The sequence below is a fragment of the Anser cygnoides genome, chromosome 2 (assembly GCF_040182565.1).
Source record: "Anser cygnoides isolate HZ-2024a breed goose chromosome 2, Taihu_goose_T2T_genome, whole genome shotgun sequence".
NCBI lineage: Eukaryota > Metazoa > Chordata > Aves > Anseriformes > Anatidae > Anser > Anser cygnoides.
Window position 1 is genome coordinate 26,717,246 of NC_089874.1, and position 20,130 is coordinate 26,737,375.

At 40.1% G+C, this 20,130-nt stretch overlaps 1 protein-coding gene across 7 annotated transcripts in view; it reads left to right on the forward strand.

Moving 5' to 3' along the window:
- Window positions 1-20,130, forward strand: part of DYNC1I1 (dynein cytoplasmic 1 intermediate chain 1) — a 190,909-nt gene that overhangs the window by 34,842 nt on the left and 135,937 nt on the right. For 4 of the 7 annotated variants that reach the window (XM_066991745.1, XM_066991744.1, XM_066991748.1 and 1 more), the window contains exons 6-7: window positions 3,402-3,461; window positions 7,932-8,047. In XM_066991745.1, coding sequence (XP_066847846.1) covers window positions 3,402-3,461; window positions 7,932-8,047 — 176 coding nt within the window. The remainder of the gene's footprint in view (window positions 1-3,401; window positions 3,462-7,931; window positions 8,048-20,130) is intronic. The other 3 variants (XM_066991747.1, XM_066991749.1, XM_066991750.1) reach the window with 1 other exon arrangement.

Consider the following 20,130-nt stretch of genomic DNA (forward strand, 5'->3'; position numbering starts at 1 on the left):
ACGTGTGGAAGGAAGATTGATAGCAGGGCTATTGTTTGTCACTGCGTGGGAGACTTATGTAGCAACCAGCTTTGAAACAATGGGTAGTTCTCATTAAAACAGTGTCTCTGCTTTCTGGGTGATGGGAACAGCCTGATCTGGCTTAGTCCTGGCTGGGACTCTCATGACCAGTGAGTTTCCTTCTGTGGAGTTTCCAGGGTCTCTTCCCATGCCATGTGCACTCAATTCACCTGAAGAAGGAGGCTCAACTCAAGTGGACTCCAGGAGATTTGTGGAAGGACAGTAAAGTGCGAGGGAGCACTGCTTTTAGCTGCTGTCTAATGCTCAAGTCTCTTTTCCCCATTAAAACGTGGCAAAATGTTTTAGATTTCTTCTACATAGACCTGTGCCAAAATCCATTCAGTCTGTTCAAGGGGACTGTCCCCAAATTATGCTCACCCATACTGAATGGGAGAGCCTGTGCCTGACCACTGAGCTACCAGTCAAACAGTTCTCCTAGGCCCATGCACTCGTCTTTGGGGTCTGCAATGTTATTCCCTCTGCCCCTATCTGTGGGTGGCTAAAGTCCCAAAGCCAAAATCAGGTTTCACATATGAGGAAGAAAGAAAAAAGAGCAATAATATGTAATCCTTTTCTTCATGAAGAACTATCTTGGGAGAGAACTCGTGCACTAGATTTGAAAAAGGTTAGCACTGATTTTTCACCCAGATCCAATGGCATTTCACAATCCCCATTGAGAACTGTCTGCAGGAGAACACGCAGGTAATGTAATGCTCATCCAAACGATCAGGGAATGTCACACAGTCTGCTCATCACAAACAGATTAGCTTTACTTTCCTAGTCCAGGTGACTGCGCAGGCTAGTTAACAGCATCTTTGTGTTGCTAGTCTATCAAGAATCTGTTTGTTTCTCCTCTGGTGTTACTGCCATGGGAACTGGCTATATTGTAGGTCCATATTACATCTCTACTGTTCGCTCACTTTCATTTTGATCTGCAGACATTCTTCAGGCAGCAGGAGGAGGCAAAAGACAAACCAGTCTTGTTCCTTGAAGCATGTAGTTGCTCCCTGATGTAAGCGTAGCCACTTGCATCGTGTCTCTTAGGGCAAGACTTGGGACCTGAAGATCTGCTACCTGCAGCCTCAGTTTTTGCAATAAAGTTGTTCAGCCAAGCTTGAGAGGACAACACAGCAGATCACTTCCTTACCTATTTTTCAAGCCTTTGCAAGTGGTAGCATGATACAGGAAAAAAAAAAAAAAAAAAAGTACAACTTGGAGTACAAATCTAAGATTTTTTTTGGATTTTTTTTTTTGGACTAGGGGTTGAATGCATTTCTTTGTATTGAAAATTCCCACAATAAGTATAGCTGTGCTCATATTTGGGGGATTTGAGTGCTGTCTTGAGTGTGTGAGATCTCTAAATCTATTTTGTTCAGGCAACCAGTTGAGTGTGAGGTAAATGTGCCCTCTTGTAACTTGGTCTGGATTCTCAGAGGTGGACTGTAAGGTCTGTGTCTTTGCAGAGAGACCTGTTGCAAGCTCTTGTTGTAATCATTTGCTAATGGGGTTTTTCTGATGCAATAGTCTTTATTAGTCTTCCCTTGGGAAATTTTGTACATTTGGAAATGGGTGGAGGGGGGAAATAACTGAAATGAGTTATATATATTTTCTTGTAACTGTTTGGAAAGTCTGTATAAGTAGTCCCTGGGCAGCTATAACATTAGAAATGGGCATATGCATAGTGAGTCCTACTGCATGTTACTGACCTTGGTGACATTACAAGGCATTTTCACACAGCGTTTTTAATGGTGTATATGTAATGCATTAGACACTGATGCTTTCGCATTGCATCAGGCATTTAGATCTTTATGTCCACTTACCTTTCTGCCGTACTTGAGCTACAGTCAAGTTGGAGGGAAAATCGTCTGTTTTTTATTACTGTATTGTTTTATCTCTGACCCTTTTGTAATGCCGTTTCATTTTAGAGGAGTCTTTCTGTATCATCGTAGAGTCTTTAATGCCAATACACATCACTATTGGTCATAATAACTTAAGGGGAATAAGTACCCTTACAGTGCATGTAATGCAGGCACCTTTTCATTACAGTTCTTCATTCTTTTTGTACACGCAGGGTGTTGAGACAGATTGATTATCTTTCACTCTGACACGACGGAGTGAATCACATGCGCTCATCTGCCTCTCTAGAGTGAGTTAACATCGGTAATAGAATGGGTGCGTTTACTGAGTATAGGAGGTGGCAAAATTGTATGGCTCTGTGAGATCTACTTCTAATCTAATTCAATAACTTTTTAGTTTATATGAATAATTCATTGGCAGAGGTTGCTACTGTTGCAGAAGGGCTTGTGTAGATTAAACATGGCTGGTTATACGGCTGGGTTTAGCTGGATGTGATGAAAGTATATTCTCTGTATCAAAATACTACTCAAAAGAAATGAGTGGAGTTTTGAATTTTGAGGACTATCATTATCTACTGCATAGACACGACTTGCTTGCTTTAGTGTGGGAGTGCTTTCCTTTGCTTTAGCCTCTGCTAGTGAGTACAATGCATAATCTAGTGTTCGTATCACAGAACAACATGGCCAGGAGCCAAACTTGTATTCCTGATGCTGTCATGGACAGTTCTCTTGCATATCATGTATGGCTTCATTAGGGAGGAAAAACAAAGTAAAATAAAAAAAATGAGTAGGCATTTTTGAAAAATTCTTGAAATTTTTGAAAATCTTCTGTGACAGTTCCACATGTCCATAGTCCATTAAGAGACTGCCATCATCTGATTTCTCCAGATCTCCCAGATTTCTCCCTCTCCCCCAGAATTTTTATGTAGGTGAAAAGAAGAGGAATGTGTTTATTTGTCCCAGGTGCCTCCATAATGTGTCAGAGCTGGTGTCAGTGTGCCATTTGTTTGTGTTGTTTGTGCCCACAGCACTCTTTACAGGATGGCTTACAGTCAGTCTTAGGAGCATATGAAGGGCTAGACTGCTCTTCAGTGGAACTCATGGCAAGTGTTCAATCCATTTTATCAAACAAACACGATTACAATAAATTTTGCCTTCAAATTGTACGCGCTGAGTGCATCAACCATAACTGGAGGGTTAGAAGTCTTTCAGAAAAAAAGAAAAAATATTTGTTTTATTAATTAAAATCTGAAAAGAAACCCAGCTTCTTCCCTTTTGTTTACTGATACTATGTAATTTTAATAGCCCTGTCATAGGCTAGTAGCAAACCTTGTTTGACATACTGTGGCTCTCCCTTGCACTTGGAGGTTGAATGTTCTACATACGGCATGTAACTAATGAGATGGGGTTTTGTTCATCCTTTCAGTTAATTCTGTGTGTTCTTTTTTTCCCCCCGTTGTGCTGCACGGCTGATTACCACCCTAGGACCTTGCAATGGGACACAGACCCCTCAGTGCTGCAACTCCAGTCTGACTCTGAACTTGGGTATATGTCAGCTCTTTTTGTTATTAATTTATCATTTCTTTGCAAGAATTATGTTGCAAATGCTTCCCAGTTGAGCTGTTTTTATGTGATTTTCATTTGCTTTGTGGACTCAAAAAGACCCTAATTTAAGTTTCTTTTCTTTACTTTAATCAATAAAAGCTTCAGCAAAGACATATTTGTAGAAAAAAAATAACTCTTTAAAGAAGCTCATGAAAATATAAGCTGCTGTTTCTGTTGCCTGAAACACAATACAAATAACTATTTCATTACAGATGAAATGTTATTATTGTGGCACTTTAATGTGCATGTACAGTTACACTGCACTTGTTTGTACCTGTTGATTCAGACATTTCTTTCTGAATCATTTGCAAGGTACTTTTGCCTCTTCCTTCCTGTCTTTGGCATAGTTTTGTTGTTTCCATATGCAATATCAATTTCCCCCCTTTCCTGAGGAGCTGTATATGCATTTATAATTGTGCACTTAAATATGATCATAGTCCAAGGGTAAATGCCATATTAGTTGAGTTGAGGTCAATCAAACATTTCCTACTTACACTAGGGCTAACATTATTATTCTCCACTATGGGATGGAACTTCTCTACCCCAAGCATCTGGAAAAGTTAGTTACTTTAGATTGCAGAACCTAGCTGATGCAGTTAACCGAGTGTACCAAACATTTATGTTTTAAAAGATCACTATATTAAAGAACAAAAGTTCATGTTTGTTATGAATGTAGTATAGCATCATCAAGAAAAGCCTGATAGCATCAACAGTTTCTCTCTTACCTACTGTGGGCAATCAAGGAAAATCAGAAACAATAGCTTTCCTCTGGACTTAGCTAATGTCAGCACTGTGTTATTGCTGATACTCCAAGTACATAAGTATGGCTCGATAACTACAAAAAATATGCTTATACAAGTTTCTGAATCTGGATCACCTGCATGATCACTGAAGTTATTAGATCGCATTGGCAAGTGAAAATGCTCTTTATTAGCATCTCAGACTGAATTTTACAGTCTCTTCCAGATGAGAAAATTGGTTACTCTATTTTCAAGGTAAGAAGTAGCAAAAGGAGAGAAAATTAATAGTACAGGAAAAACAGCAAGACTTGAAGATATGAAATGTCTACCTGCAGACATATTTAGGATAAATTGTTCCTCTAAAAAGGAAAGGTAATGGTCCCTCAAGTTCTTCAGAACTTGAGTCATAAGCAAAACCATATCTCTGTGCTGAAGAAGTTGTTCCACCTGTGAACTTACAGGCTTTGCTGTCTGCATCTCCAAGTGAGCATCTTATGCTTCTACTAGTTCTTGGTGTTTTCTCTCCAACAATTCATGTGAAATTAACTCACCATTCTCGAGGCTTCAAAAAAAACCAAAGATTTTCCTTTAATTATTGATTGACAGTGCTCTCAGCTGCAGTTAGGGATGCTAGGACTGTTCACCAGGAAGGAAGATCAGAATTATCCAGAGGGCTTTCTAGGCAGGCTTTCTCCACACCCAGAACTGTTATGTTTGCTATTTCCACCTGAGTGTGGCTTCAGATAGATCCAGCTTCTGCAACATCACCTGGATCATATGAAAAAGGAAGAATTTCTCAAGCTGTTATAGCATACAGAAATGTTTTAGAAATCTCAACTGCCCTTTCCCAGAAGTTTGGATTTAAAGATGAGCACTCCCATAAGCAAGGTTCCTCAAATGGCTGTGCAAGGCAAGGTGGTTTGACACATGTAAAGATAAGCCTGTGTACAGCCACAGGACTTCAATCTTCTAGAAGCAGTCAGTGCAAAGACAGAAAAGGATGCCAAAGAGTGAACCCACAGGTATATTCTATGAGTAGTCCTGTCCCTTTTGAAAGAAAACTTCAAAACTGAGGCAGAGTTAGACAGAGAACCACACTTTCCTCTGGTGTCACGAGACTAGACAGAAAAATATCAATACAAAAGAAATCCTGCAGTCAACATGCAAATGATGTGTTTAGCTAAATCCTTCCAGCAGATACATCTTTGTTCTCCAGTGGACAGAGGAACCAGTTTTAATGTATAGGCTTTAGATACTGTCTTCCTACTGACGCAGTTTTGAAAGGAGTCCTTCAAAGTTTATGGGCTCTCTAGGTTGAATATTCAGCAAACTGTAAATGAAAAGAATCATGAGCAATCCATACAAAAAGTATGGATGGGAAATGGAAATAAGACATTTTAGTGCTGCCCTAAGAAGAATTAGAGACTAGAACATTGTAGCCCATGTTTGAGAGAGTCCATGTACTGAAAGATGTTTCAGTTGTCCCTAAGTGCTTGAGAACAAGAGTTAGGACAACATTTAGTTAGATAAGAACCATTGCAGGTTGATCATCATGGGCAAAAAAGAAGAGATGACGTTCCTTCAGGTGAAGAGCTCCCCGCCTTCACCAGTAATTACCAGGATATGAGTGACTCTGTACATTTGTACAACCATCAGCAATTACAGAATTATAAATGTTTGAGGTGAAACATTCAACGTATTCTCTCAGCACAGTGTTCTGGGTTAGTTGTAGCTCACACCTTGGTTAACAGCCTACGCAGAAGCTAACCCAACTAGCAGTGACATCCAGCTCTCCGGTAGGAGCAGTATTCCCCCATCCCCAGTCAGTCAAGGAGACAGGGAATGACCTCATGTGAAACTGTTGTTAGAATTAGCTGAGATTCTATTTAGGCCTAGATTAAACACATAATTAGAGCTGATACTTAACCAGTGAAGAAGCTCCTTTGATGAAGGAGGCTTAAGAATCTCAGTAAATGGAATCAGTGGTTTGGGGGCACTGGAGGACTGATTTTGAAGGGATGTCTGACCGACCAAGTAGGCAACAGAGATTTTCCATCTGGTGTTGAAGGATAGAAAAGCATTTTGCTGGGTTGGGTATTTATTGAAGCTTGAATTCATACAAACCCCTAGTTAAATCAGCTACAAAAATGTAGCAGTACTAAAACATTTGTTAGCTGTTACAGATTCTTGAAGTGTAACACAAGCTGCAGAAGTTTTTCTGCCCCACCCTGGAGGATTTTCAGACAACCATTGCTTTTGTTCATATTGTAAAGTCACAGATGTTTGTAAGGAGGGTGACTTGTTATTTTTTCCTTTTAAAAGAAGATGCTCAGAGCTGTAACAACTATTACTACTCTAATTGTTTGTGATATAGCTGATTCATGCTGATTACCCATTGAATCAAATTGCATTCAGCTCAATAAAAACTCAGCCAGTAAACCAGATTAGAAAAATATATAGCTGACATAGCACTAACCAGATTAAGAGTTCAGTAGGTGTCATCCAATGATGACAATTTCCTTTTAGAGACTCATTTACTTTCAGACGTCAATCTTAACTGAATACCTAAAGCACTGTAAATGAATTAGATTTTTAAAAAAACAACTTTGACCTCCGTTCTTCTCACAGTCTGGAAGACAGAGAGGATATGGATAATGTGTATGAATTCACTGCTTTTCCAAATTGCTCTTTTTAATAACGTGGCTGTTCAGAAACACTGTGTCCATTAATTTATCTCCTGTAAATGTGTAGTCATGCTTGCACGTGTTGATCTAGGCAACTGGACTTATTTACTAGATCCATTTATTATTTGCATATTTTTTTGTCTACTGAAAGTTGGCATTTTTTCCAGTAAAACATTTGCAAGCATATCTTTGTTTATTCTTCCCTCCCTACAGAGAGTCAAATAATATTCAGGAAACAAATTAATTTCCCCACCACCACCACCACCACCATTGAATGAACTGTGTATGACTAAAAGTGTTCATGATCCTGTTCAGCTGGCTCTCTTCTTCTTACCCAGTCACACTATTATTTGGCTTTACTGATATGGTTCATATGGCTTATTTAAAGTTAGGGAAGTAGAAAAAGAAGGCTATACTTGACCTATTCCAGGTGCATCTTAGAGCTTGCGTTAGAACTCTAATGATCACAAACCGACAGCAAATCCACTGCTGATAACTCCTATGGAAGGGAGAATCTCCTTTATGGAAATTGCTCGCCCTGCTCTATTACTGCTCTCAGGTGGACATCTAACACTCCTAATCCAGCCTATTTTACAGCTACGGTGTCTCTTCCACTGTTGGGTATCTCAGACTAAGGATTAAATCTCTTGAACAGGCAGAACATTGTAATAATAATAGTATGAAAGAGGAGACTGTTCTGTTGCATGTTACAAGGGACATGAGCAGGTCATTTCTCCCATTTACAGTCCCTCTCAGCAGCATGATCTAGGTCCAGAGGTGTTTAGTAACTATATTTTATTATGGCAAATGGTTACCAGGTTAATTTTCTTCACTGTAATTAGGTGCTTCTCATACATAGTGCATTGTGTTTCATTTTAGCAAACACTGAAGTATTTTTTTATCCTGTTCATAAAAGCAAACACTTTTGTTCCTGCTACTGATTTACACTGAACATTAACCTTTTGATGTCATGTATTCCATCTTAGACGCAGACTGCACAAACTAGGGGTGTCAAAGATTACCCAGGTTGATTTCTTACCTCGGGAGGTGGTATCCTACTCCAAGGAGACCCAAACACCTCTTGCCACACATCAATCTGAAGGTAAGATGCTTCCTATTTTTTTTTTTTCAAAAGCATTTTCTTAGAAAATAAGTATTCAAGTAAGACTAAAAGAATGTAAGAAAAATAATACTAAATCATAATATAGCTACTTACCACATATTTTCTGCAAGCCAGGTATTGTTTATGTGATTAATGGCTGTTCTGGTGAGAATAATTATAATAATGACTTTAAATTCAGGTGGAACCAAACTGCTTCTGGCTTACAATGAGTTGTGCTTAGATAACAGTATAATGAGAACATATTTTCAAATAAATCATTATGAATATAATTAAAACAGTGCTTTATCCCACTTTTTGCTTTCTCAAGGAAATTATTCATTCTGTGCTTTGTACAGAGGCAGTGATGGAGAGTTGCCCTCATATATTTGGCGAGTTTAATTGTGTCCCCCTCCAGCAGGTTAATCCTAAGAGAAGTTAGTTTAGCTGCATGTGCTAAAAAAGGAAGCTTATTTACTTTGTGGACAGTCCTGCTTTCTTTCTGCTGACGGCTGTATTATCTGTACTCCTGGAGCTGTTAATTAACTGTTTGTCTTTCCTGTTGACAAATAAACATGGAGGAGTTAGTAAGAGAGTACTGTACTTTAAAACTATATGCTTGCTAGTGTTGTGCTACTGAAAACTGATTGCAGGTAAATCGAAACCATTTAAACTGAATATGAAACTAGAAATTAACCCGACATAATTTACGTGCTATTACAGTCAGGTAGAAAAAGAAAAACTGAAGAGAGTCTTGGTTATATTTTTTGCTGAAGTTACTGTCAGGTAAGATAGAGGGATAAACACAGTCAGCTTTTCTTCCGCAACTGGGTTTCCATTTCTGCCTCTGAGAGACTAGAAATGAAGACTCCTGAATTAGATACAGATTCTGCTTTCCCAGACCACAAGTTTACCTTAGTAATCTGTTGTCTGAAATGGTGCTTTCATTTCACCCAGTTGCTTAGATGCAGCTTCATGAGCAGCACGTCCTGACAGCTTTGCCTTCTCAGAGGGAGAGGCTGCCTCAGAAGCCTCCCTAGTTCAGTCCAGCTCATTCCTGCTTGTCTGTCTGAGGGCTGCTGAAGCCCAGAGTGGATGGGGTTTGTCACTGACCAGTGTGTTCTCAACCCTGGGACACGATCATGGAGTCATCGTTAGGAAAGATGGAGAAGATGCTCAGATGTACCTACCTGTTTTCTGAATAGGCCAACCTCTCATGAGGAAGCAATTTCTTCCATTAACTTATTCTTGGACAGTAAAACTTTTTTTCCAAGGAGTTCTTCAACTATTTCAAAATCCTTTTTTTGAATGGACAAGAGGCCAACCTTCTACCCTTCAAGGGAAAATAAACAAAACAAAACAAAACAAAAGTATGTTGCTGTGAAAGGTCAAATGGTGATAGGTGTTTTTAGTGACTGGAGTTATAACCTTTCATATGCTCCGTGTTGTCACAGTCAAGGAAACTACATCAACCAAAGAGAAGTTTTAATGTTTAAACATAGCAAAAGTATTACTGAATCACTTCTCTCACATGAATGGGTGAGAAAGTTGAACTTACCTCCTTTCCAATCTGCTGCTAGGGAGTTCTCCATGAATAAACTGGACAAATGGAATATCACCATGCATCAGTAAAGAAGAGTCATGAAAATTTGATTATTCAATTGAAATGGTACTTAACCGGAAATTTGCTGGAGGGTAAATAAGCTCTGTGACTTTGGTCTTCCAAGTCCAATGGAAATTACTTCTCAGGTTTTCAATCCCCTAAACCTCTTTATGAATGCTGAGCCCTACTCAGCCCCACTCTATACTTAAATGGCAAACAGAAAAATTCCTCAGGAGGGCAGTTTTGAGAAGTCTCTATGCTGTTCCTGTGCATTCATGTGACAAAATACAGCCATTATCTTTTCAAGAGAAATGGTTCAGCCATTGCTATGGTTATGTGCTTGGTTGTTCAGTATCTGTAGCTTTAGATTTTGAGAAAAGAAAAAAGAAACCTTATTTACTTAGATAAGTCTGACTTCAGCTTTCAGAATTCACTCTTTAGCTGCCTGCCTTGGACACCAGAAATCTCAAAATGCAGGATTTTAGACTAAGACTGTCATATATTTGCTTCTGGTTTGAAAGAAGACAACTAGTAAAGGTACAGCTGGATGGAAGAGTCTTGCCTGTATGTCACCAGATTGTTTTTGAAATCTCAGCTTCAGGTTTTCTGCACGTTGTTTCTCTGAGAAAGAAAGAAAGAAAGAAAGAAACTCTGAGGTACATTAGACATACTGCCATTTTGGAGCTCGGTGGATGTAGGCCTCTCTAGTAATGGCTGTCCCCCACCAGTCATTGTAAAATTGGTAAAGGAAAGCTTCATTGTGATGAAGTACAGTGTGGTGCCGGAGAGCCAGATGCTATGAGCACTGAAGTCTCAGCTTGTCAGCTGCTAATTTTAGAAGAAATAATGTGGCATTATTCTTCACTGTATAAAAACAGATTAACTCCTCTTTTCAGAACAGGTAATTCGCCTTATTTCAGAGAAATAATGACATGTCATTTCCCCCACCCACCGTATTATTTAGGGAGATGTGTATATGCATCATTCAACCCTTTGATCACAAGTACCTAATTCTTCTGCTTTATTTAGGTCACAGTAAGCTTCAGCCTTTTCCTTTCTTCCTTGTAGGATGACTTCAAAAACACCCAGATATTGGCTCTGGAGCATGAAGGAAAAAAAGTGCTCTTTATTTTTCCCCTCCTCCTTCTGTAATTGAACTTAAATTTAGGTATTTGTAGACAGTGAGAGACATTTCACTTGTGCTGCCTTTTCCATTCTGGAGTCAATTAAGACACAGACTATGCCAAGTATTTTCTGAGAGGTCTCTGGGACACATTCCTTCACTGTACAGAGGCTCTCCCATTGCCCCAGAACAGCAGCCCCATGTAGCCTTCAACGCTGGACCCTCCATAGCACTGCAGAACTGCCCTTTGCTGAAGGCACACCTTGGAGAAAGCGGCAACAGGAAAGCCATGTCCTGAGCTCTGCCCAGGATGAACTACTCACTGCCATACAGCAGTGGAAGGATGTTTGCCTAAGCTAACTTTTCAGGTAGGAGAGCAACCCGTACACTCAAGCTCTGCTGGGTGCCTGCCTCAGGTCCAGCCCACCACTCTCCTACATCTGATGGGCCAAGAGGTAAAGTCTCTGAGGAGAACAGCACGTTGTCCCCCGCACCGAGAAGAGAGGTACTCCTCTGATCTGCCTCACCTCAAAACCAGAGAGGGCAGCAAGAAGAGGGTTTGTGAGCTCTCTGGCTTATCTGGCCAGTATCAGGAATGTCATTATTCCTTTTGCGTGAAGTAGAAACTACTTCCTCATCAATTAAGTGAGATGTTTTCACTTCACTGGCTTCCCAGACTGTCACTGCAAATAGGTTTTTCTGAAATGCATTTCTGGAAAATTATAGATCCCTCATTCACGGGAGATCTGAATTTCTAGAAAAATGAAGGTCCTTTTTACTTCACCGGTTGATCATCTTCACGTGGGGAAAACTAGTGTTAGCATACTCACCTCACGAACAGGGTAATATCTTACATCACAAGAGTTTGCCCAGTTCTGGCAAAGAACACAATTCAGACCTGTGCTCCAGTTGTTTATCTGCTGTGTTCAAATAATGAGAATATTGTGGCTATTAGGGAAAGAAGTGAAATAAGCTCTCTATTCCATTTGGAAGTAGACCAGAATGAAGTGGCAAAACAGAGGTAAAATTTCAGAGTTTGGGTTGGCTTCTGCATCTCTTTGACACTGCAGTTCTCTGAATGAATATTCCTGAAAGCTATTCTTATAAAGTGCTGAGGAAGGAGAGTCGGACTCTGCTCTTAATCTAAGATTCAGGGTCTAAGACTAAGACTCATGAATTTAGATATCCATGTGGGAAAACAAGTGATGGTGACTACTGTAGGATGAACCAAAACTCTCTAAGCCCCAATGATTGCCTTGACTAGGTCTTGGCTGATGAGCTTAATAGCAGAGAGCTACATGGAGGCATATTAATGTAGGTTTCTCATTTCCCCCCATTGCTGAGTAAACTACATATGACTGAAAGTGTCATATGCTGATACCGTATTAGGGCTGTGTCCTACTTTAAATTTTAGTAATCAGATGAGGAGTTGCCAGTGACTAGGGCCGACAGGCCCAATTACTGTAAAAATGAATCAGGCCTCTGGAAGTTCCAAGATAAAATGCATTTATTAAGTTATTTTTATTTTGATACTTATGAGCTGAGATTCCCAGGTTTAAGCAGCATGGAACTCTGGCTCTGGCTAGCTTCTATGACGAAGTACAGCAGACTCTGTGCCCCGTGTCCTTTACCTGTGTAGCTCATCTCTAGCTTTGTGAATGCATGCTGTACTTAAGCAGAGCCAGTCTCAGAGCTAAGCAAGATCATACCCGAGCTTTCCCATGCCCAGTCTTTCTAGAGCTCACAGATCAGCAGCTGGGGGTTAAGTTAAAGAGCTTACTTTGGCTTTTCCCTTCCAGGGAATCTTACAGCTCAGCTCAGCCTGAAGAGTGCTAGACAAGTCTGGACCCAAGAATAGCTTCGAACCCCTCATTTAATGGGAAATACAGATGTACATTTCTGCATTGCCATGCATGCAGTGTTTGTGTCAGGATGCATGAAAATATGTGCAATGGAAAGGCAGTGGGCATAATCAGGGAGGAAAGCAGAGACCCTCTGTTGTAAACAAAAGATGGCATTAGAAAGTAGAGCAGAACTGGGACATAAATTACTGCTTTAAAATAAAAAAGACAAACTGAGGATGAATCAGTGCTACAGCCAACTTCTGGTTTTAAAGAGACAGCCTTTTTTAGATTTTTATTTTTTTTAAGTACGCATTAGTACTAACGAACACTAATTTTGTAAGAAAAATATTATGATCTATCATAGGCAGTATCACGTATCATTGGCTGGTTTAAGCTAGCTATAAAAATCTAGTTTGCCTTTTCTTCTTAACCCTCAGTCCTGCAGAGTCATACTGTGGATGTCAATGGCTGGCATAAACACCCTAATTCAAAACTGCTTTGTTTGATTAAATCAACAAAGCTTATTTTGTACTGTTGTACCAGACAGTACAAGATTGGCTGTGGCTAAAAAGAAGCAAAGCAAAGATTTGAAGCACTGCACTTTATGACAGTCTTTCAGTAATTTCTCTATGCCTGTCACAACTTCACAACTGCATCCCCTTTTCTAGGTAATAAGATTTCAAAGGTGAGATTTTTTATTTTTTATTTTTATTTAAATTAGCTATTGAAATCTTTCAAAGACATTCAGGCAGCTCCCTCTGGTGGTGCAGCGATGAACCAACACATCGTGCCTAAGGGATGCTGCAGGTGAGTGAGCAATACCTGTGTAATGTATAGAAAAAAACACCTTATCTTTCTTTGTCTGAGGCAAGAACTGCATTTAATAGGTGCTTGAGTTGTATGACTGAAAAGCTGTATGCATGTGAGCGATGATGAAAGACACATGAGAAGAGACCAAGTCACTGTCTAAAAAGTTGGGGGGAAAAAGAAAAAGATATTATCTAGAAACTTAAAAAAGAAACTTTAAAAATTCGTTTATAGGTGTTACAAAAAATTTCAGGGGTATAATATACTAAAGAAATCATATGGAAGCTCTTTTCACAGTTTTTATAAAGTGTAAATCTCTCAGGACAGCCACATTAGGCAAGTACCAGGTGTGGTGGGTCTGAGTTCCACTCCCAGCAAGCTACAGGCAATAGGTCTGTACCTGTAAAGGATTTCTTCTACCAGCGACTCAGGAGAACTTTTTGTAGTAAAAAATTGGGTCAGGGCTTGACTTTGGAAAATGTTCCTCTGTTTATTCCTGTGCAGCATAATATATTTGACACTGACAAGGGTTTCTTCTGGGTGGAAGAAAGAAGAGGTTGTAGTCTGTGGTCATTCACAGGTTTGGTATTTAAGAGCGGGAGTAGACATCGACTGCCTAATCTCCTAAAATAAGCAATGCATGGGCTAAAATAATATATCTGTAAGACAGTCCCAGTCTGGCTGGTTATGGGCATGGTCTACTGGTTTATTTATCAGTGACAGTTGTGCAGTATTTGCATTCATTCTCCCTGTGTCTCCTCCCGGGTCCTCTTTAAAGACTTCTCGAGAAGGGTGTTTCTTACACTCAGGATGATTTTCAGACGGTTTTCAGCCGAGAGCTCTCTTAATGCTAAACTGTTTTGAACAGGCAGATTGGAGAATTTATTAAGCACCAGTAATTGTCTGGGATTTATCTAGTAAGAACTGATTTAACAGAGACAAGATTGGTTCTGGCCACACGCAGTAGGAGGTTTGAGAAGGGAAAGCTCTTTAGGGATCTTAGACTTCTTCCCTGATCATGTCATCAAATGGGGACAGAAGAGTAATTTTACTCTTTGCAGCTCCTCCACAAAATCTAGGGAAGGTCTTCTGGAAAAATCAGGCCCATGTGCATCAGTTTCCTGCTCCAGAGTGGCCCAGGCCTGCTGCAGCCCCTGGTTTCTCTTGCACAAGGTAACACTGCATTAAAAAAAAAAAATGTCTAGCAGTCCTCTATGAGTTTGGAAGGAGAACAGACCTGCCACAGCTGTGCCTGCACCTTCTCTAAACCATATAGGCTCCAGAAGATCAGAAACATAACAGAAAGGTTAACTGCCTTTTGCACTGAAATGAGGAACCATTTGAGGCTGTAGCGTCCTTGGAGAGGACTGTTGTGTGGCTGTGATAAATGAAATAACGAAATGAAGCAATACTGCTTCAGAGTCGCTGCAGACTGAGTGGAGAAGGGTCTTGCTCTGCCTTCCCTCCTTGCAGATCCTGGTTGATCCTAATGGCTGAACCTTGCTGTATGCTTTTGGTAAGTGGATCCCATTCTCTACAGGAGAGATGTGAGGCCACTCTATCCTGGAATAAAGAGAAATCCTGTAGTCAGCCGCCTCATGCAGAACCCAGCGTGCTCCTTTAGCTGCAGTGGAAAATGCGTAATTCAATGAGATCGTGGTACATCTGGCGTCACTTGGTGGAAAACAAGAGCTCTGATGTTAGCAGTCTTGACCTCAAACTACTTGAAGTAGCCGCAAGTCATCTCACTGTGCCTTTGACCCATCTTTTTGTCTTGACATCTGAAACTAGCAGTGATCCATGAGTTCAGAGAGAAGCCCGGTAACACCTGTATGCAAATTGCATCCTTTGTGGGCTGAAAATGAAAACCTTCCTCTAAGTCTTTCCTCTCTGGAAAGGATCCTGCCCATGTTTTACACATGAACAACTGTTATGTGTTCCCCTCAAGCAACCAAATAGTTCTGAAGTTATTTGTAAATATATGACTATCACTATGATAGAATTGAGAGCTTTAAACAGAAGGACAGAAGGAAACTCTCCCTCTAATGAACAGCACCGTGATTTGTAGAGTCAACAGTCAACAGCAACACAGTAGCTAATTTTTTTCTCTATTTGCCATTTTGACATGTTCCTAGTTCTCACTTTACCATATTTATCATTTCAGTAATGTTTGAATATACTTTAAATTATAAATTATGTATACAAAAATGTAAAACGGGGGGAAAGTTGGTTTAACAGTACTTCCAATAGAACAATGAAAACATAGATTTTCATTTTCTTCAGAAACAAAGCGTGCTTATTCCTACCATCCCTATAATTCCTTCTTTAGCCTAATGGATGATGCCTATTCAGTGTATACAAGAAAATTAATACCCAGCACCTCCTATTGCATGTTTAGTAAGTTTTGGCAAACCCTGGCTTTGTAACATGGACCAATTCTACTGGAATTAAAGACAAGATTAAGAAAAATGTGCGTTTCAGAAGTAGCAGTTATTAATCCTCAGTGCTCTAATTAGCACTTAATCTTTCTAATCCTGTAAGTAGATACAAAATCAGTGCTGAAATAGACACAGACTGTAATGAAAAAAGCCCTTCATTAGTAGTGTAAAAAAGATGTACTAAAAAAAAAAAAACACTGTTCTGTTACTTTACACTTCTCAATTTGCTTCTTGGCACTTTTAACTCAAAGAAGGGGAAAAGATCCACATGCCCAAATCCCTTCTTCTGTTTTAACCCATGCTACTAATGTAAATGGTCGAAAATTACGCAGCTGAAAATTCTCCTGTTCCTCACTTCTCTATCTTCAATTCTATAGCCGAGCCCCAGCTCAAGGAGCTGCCCAATTGTGCCCTTTTGTAGTCCCCCTTAATTGGCTCATTTCCATAGGAGAGGACACCTGCCTTGGAGAGCGTCAGCTGCTTGCCCTTAGCCTAACTGGAGAGGGAGCCAAATGGCTGGCTTGGGTAAAACGAAGAGGTTTTGCCAGGCACCACGTTACTACCCGCCCTAAAGACAAACGGGGGATGCACGCCAAGCTGAGTCTTTGTTCACTATCGTCTTCTCCACGGGCTGACCCCCAGCACCTGGGCAGAGCCCTCCAGTGGCAACCCTGGGACCCTCTTCCCCCTCCCAAGAAGTGCTTCCAAAGCACTGCAAAGCCTTTATTTCTTGTAACGATGGGTTGTAGGTTTGATCTGCAATGCTTGAGAATTCCCCCTCCAAAAGCAGTAGTAGCTGGATCTCTTCCAGAGAATCCTTTTGCTTGCTCACACACACTCTCAAGAGTTACTATGAAAACTGAAGAAACTGGTAATGAAATGAATATGTCAGTGAAGCAAAAGTCTGTGTGAATTCCCACTGACCACTATTAATAGAAGATGGAATTCTCTTCTGCTGCAACACAATAGACTGTCTCCACAAATGATGTCTCTTTTCACAGACCCTGGCTGTCTCTTGTCCATCTATCTTATTTAAAATAAACTTAGCATAAATTCACTCTAATAAACTTAGCATAAATTCACTGTAAGCCACAATTAATTCAGATGTATGTCCTAGCTATTACCCTCCAAAACAGTGCTCTTTTTTTTTTTTTCCTCCTGCATGTTAATGTCCTACTGAAGGCCCACAGAAAATGAATAAATAATCATTATTTTTCTAAAATTTGTTGCACTCAAGTCATAGAGCTTCACACTTATTTAAAGTCTATAGTTGCATTATTGCTGTGGATACTCTTTTTTCTTCCTCACCCCACTTGCCTTGTGAAGTTTGCCACACCAGAGTTCAAAATGTGTCCAGTTCCTCTAATTTTGGCACAAGCAGATCCTTGCACATATGAAAAGCCCCACTTGTCTCAGTAGTAGCTGCTGGGTTTTGAGGAGTCTTGCAGATCTCACTACTTGATTTGGAGCAGGAGTTTTTTGGAGGTTTGGCCCCAACAGTGAAGCTGGAGAATTTTTGAAATTGTAGTTCTTCATCGTGGTTATTTCATATGTCATTTCTAGTCACCTCCACCCACTCATCTGCTATGAAACACAGAAGGCACTGAAAATTTTGCCTGTGACTACATGAAGAACTCTATATGCTCTGGTGCTACGTCATAGATAATGTGCAGGTTGAAAATAGCTCAAGTCAAACTTCCAGAGCAGAGTCTCGAAATTGTGCTGAGCTGTTGTCTTCACAAACGAAAGCTGGGGAACACACACTGTGATGGTTGACACCGGCCAGGCACCCACCCAGCCACTCTCTCTTGCCCTCCTCAACAGGACAGGAAGAAAATAAGATAAATCGCATGGGTTGAGATAAGGACAGGAAGATCATTAACCAATTACCATCATGGGCGAAACAGCCTCAGATGCAGAGAAAGCTCTGCTCTGGTGCCTGGAGCACCTCCTTCCTCTCCTTCTATGATGGTGGTGTCTACAGGATTGTTTCCAACACTTTTTTCTCCTCGTTCCTTTCTGTGCCTTGTGATGTTTTGCCCTTTCTAAAAGATTTTCCCAGAGGCATGTCAAGCTGATGGGCTCAGCTGTGTCCTTTGGTCTCCTGGCATCTTCTCAGAGGTCACCCATTCAGCCCCTGCCAAAACCTTGCCACCTGTATCCAATAAATACACGTATTTAGAAAAAATGGTAAATTAGTAGCCAATGATGTTTCTTGAATTATGTGCCTGGGATCAAGTCTTTGTTTTGCCTCACAGGTGAATGCTTTAACCAGTGAAGTGTTGGGGAATCTGAACAAGGTATTTGTTGGACCATATTTTGGTACAACCATCTTTTGGTTGTTACATTATTTTTTTTTGTATCATCTGTTTTATTTTGGTATTTATGGATTTTAGACAAGGACTTAAAGTTACTGGTTAATCTGGGTCTTCTTTGTGTAGTCTGGAGATAGGGAATTTAGTGATAGATTTGGTTCTTTGGAAGAGATCCATTGCTGAGGATGTTGAGAAGTGGTAGAAGTTTGTTTCTGCCTTAGGTCAGCTACACAGGCTCTGTGTTTCTAGAGATAATCCTAGAAAATGGTCCATGATGCCTGTGCATAATGGTATGGACTGGGTCATCACACCTCCCGTATCAAAAGTTTAGGAGCAGTCAGTTGTATTCATACTGCTTCTTGTCAGGCTCACAGTATGCTGTGGTAGCTACCCCATCATCTTATACAATGAGACAGTGTGAAACTTTTTTGCATGCATGTCACACACCTCTAATCTGCAAGCGAGTCATGCTTGGGGTTCTCTTGGATGGATGGCTCAAGCCAAGAAAGAGGAATCCAACACAGCTTTTTGAGGTGGGTTATGGACTGTCCTTCAGTCTGTGCCCAGTTTTCCAAGCTAATGGAACTGCTTGGATGGGTCCAAATCTGAACTGGGTGGGATATAACATGCATATAGTTCATACTGATTCGGAATAAGGGTTACTTCTTGTTTGCATTTTACTCTTTGCTAGATCAGGTGATGTGGAAAGCTTGGATTTAGGGCTGGGGATTTCAAAACACGCATATGTTTTAAGGATGTAGGAGTTGCTGTTTAAACTAAGGTACAGCAGATTTACATCTGGGTCTCAGTGGTGCTGTTGTGAAAAGGTGGTCCGTGGACACAGTGAGCTTACATTTTTAAGACGGCCTTGGACACAGTTATAGTAGAGCATGCAGGCACAAGTGCACCACTGGTAATGTATGCTTGGGAGACATGGGTCCTGTGATTTCCAGACTAGAACATGGAGGCAGAGAGTGAACAGGAGATGAATCTTGTGATCCTCCTTTTCTTATCCCTCTGGTTTGTGGACTGAACTGTGTTAAAAGGTTATGGGTACATTTATATATATATTTTTAAGTATTTGCCTATAGTTATATCTATAACACTTAAATAGTCTTATTTATTTACCAATATTATATCTGTAGATGTACAGATACTTGTCAATGTATATATAAAAGTGGCCACTACAAGATCTCACCTGATAGTCTTGATGACACAGCAATGGAGTGAATGTCATGAGACTTATCTGTATTACAGTCTAGATATGTAGTTCAGGTCAAATCACAAACCGAGTTAGAGTCACCAGAGAAATATAGGTGTCTCTTTACATTTACCCATAGGGGAGACCACTAACAATCAGAACTTAGCGAATACATTTCAATTACAAGCTTCATTTTTAGATGGCTGAAGTTAGATGAGATAAATCTCACTATTTTGCAAAGACAGTGTGGACAAATGCATTATGCAGTGTTTTTTGTCAACCCCTGAAAGAGTTCTGGGACTGTTATTACCCTTATTTGTTTTCTTCAGCTCCTTTATCTCTTACCTTTGAAGTTGCTTGTTTTGCCTGTGTGAAAGTGAAGTAAAAAAGCAGGTGACTTATTTTCCTCTGAAACCTGTGTGATTGAGGACAGTGCTTCTACAGCTGCTATTTAGACAGTTGGAGTGAGAAAAAATAGAAAAACAACTCTGTTCTTTTGTTTCTTAAATTAAGTACTGCTTTCTTACTAGACAGAATACTTTATTGTGTAGACTCAATGTAGCACACTTCATGTGCTAACATTGATTTTGATCTACCGAATTAATCTTTGTATTGTATAATTGCTCAAATGCATGTTGCTGTCTCATCTTGCTTAAGGCATATGCCTTATAGTAAAGGTAGAAATAAAATCAGACAAATTATTTGGTCTGAAGAGCACTGAGCATCAAGTGGATACAGATCTAAATCTAAAATTT